This window comes from Eimeria mitis, genomic scaffold (assembly GCF_000499745.2).
Source record: "Eimeria mitis Houghton genomic scaffold, Emh_scaff170, whole genome shotgun sequence".
NCBI lineage: Eukaryota > Apicomplexa > Conoidasida > Eucoccidiorida > Eimeriidae > Eimeria > Eimeria mitis.
Window position 1 is genome coordinate 3,523 of NW_013570015.1, and position 567 is coordinate 4,089.

A 567-nucleotide genomic window follows, 5' to 3' on the forward strand; every position below is an offset into this window, starting at 1 on the left:
TCTGCTGCTGTTCCTGCTGCTGCTGCTGCTGCTGCTGCTGCTGCTGCTGCTGCTGGGGTTTCTATGAATATTTTCTTCTTCAGCTGCAGCAACACATCCCATATAGTTTTTATATTTTTCTTTTGCTGCAGCACATCTATCTTTCTTCTTCTCCCTTGCTGCTGCAGCAGCACCTGCTGCTGCAACTGCTGCTGCTGCTGCTGCTGCTGCAGCCACATAGGCTCCCGCTGCCACACCCGCTGCGCCTGCTGCAGCAAACCGTATCGAGGCATAAACAGCAGCACGCCCCCGGGTATACACTGCAGCAGCCTTGCTGCTGCTCTTCCTATATCGGCGAGAAAAATATAATTATTTAAATTTATAGAATGGCAGCGTAGCTCCTGTGCAGCAACACTATGTATATGTTGCTGCTGCTGCTGCAGCAGCAGCAAACGCTTCTCTGCTGCAGCAGCAGCAGCTGCTGCTGCTGCTGCTGCTGAGGAGGAAGAGGAGGAGGGGGAGGGGGAGGGAGAGGGGGGTTGTGCTAGCTGTTCTGCTGCTGTTGCTGCTGGTAGTGCAGCAACAGCA

The 567-nt window shown here is 54.0% G+C and overlaps 1 protein-coding gene across 1 annotated transcript in view; it reads left to right on the plus strand.

Annotated features, from left to right (window-relative positions):
* Positions 1 to 567, plus strand: part of EMH_0001720 (uncharacterized protein) — a gene marked incomplete at both ends in the record, with an annotated part of 2,992 nt that overhangs the window by 1,173 nt on the left and 1,252 nt on the right. Inside the window, one exon of the mRNA XM_013495692.1 lies at positions 449 to 565. Within this exon, the coding sequence (XP_013351146.1) occupies positions 449 to 565 (117 nt within the window). The remainder of the gene's footprint in view (positions 1 to 448; positions 566 to 567) is intronic.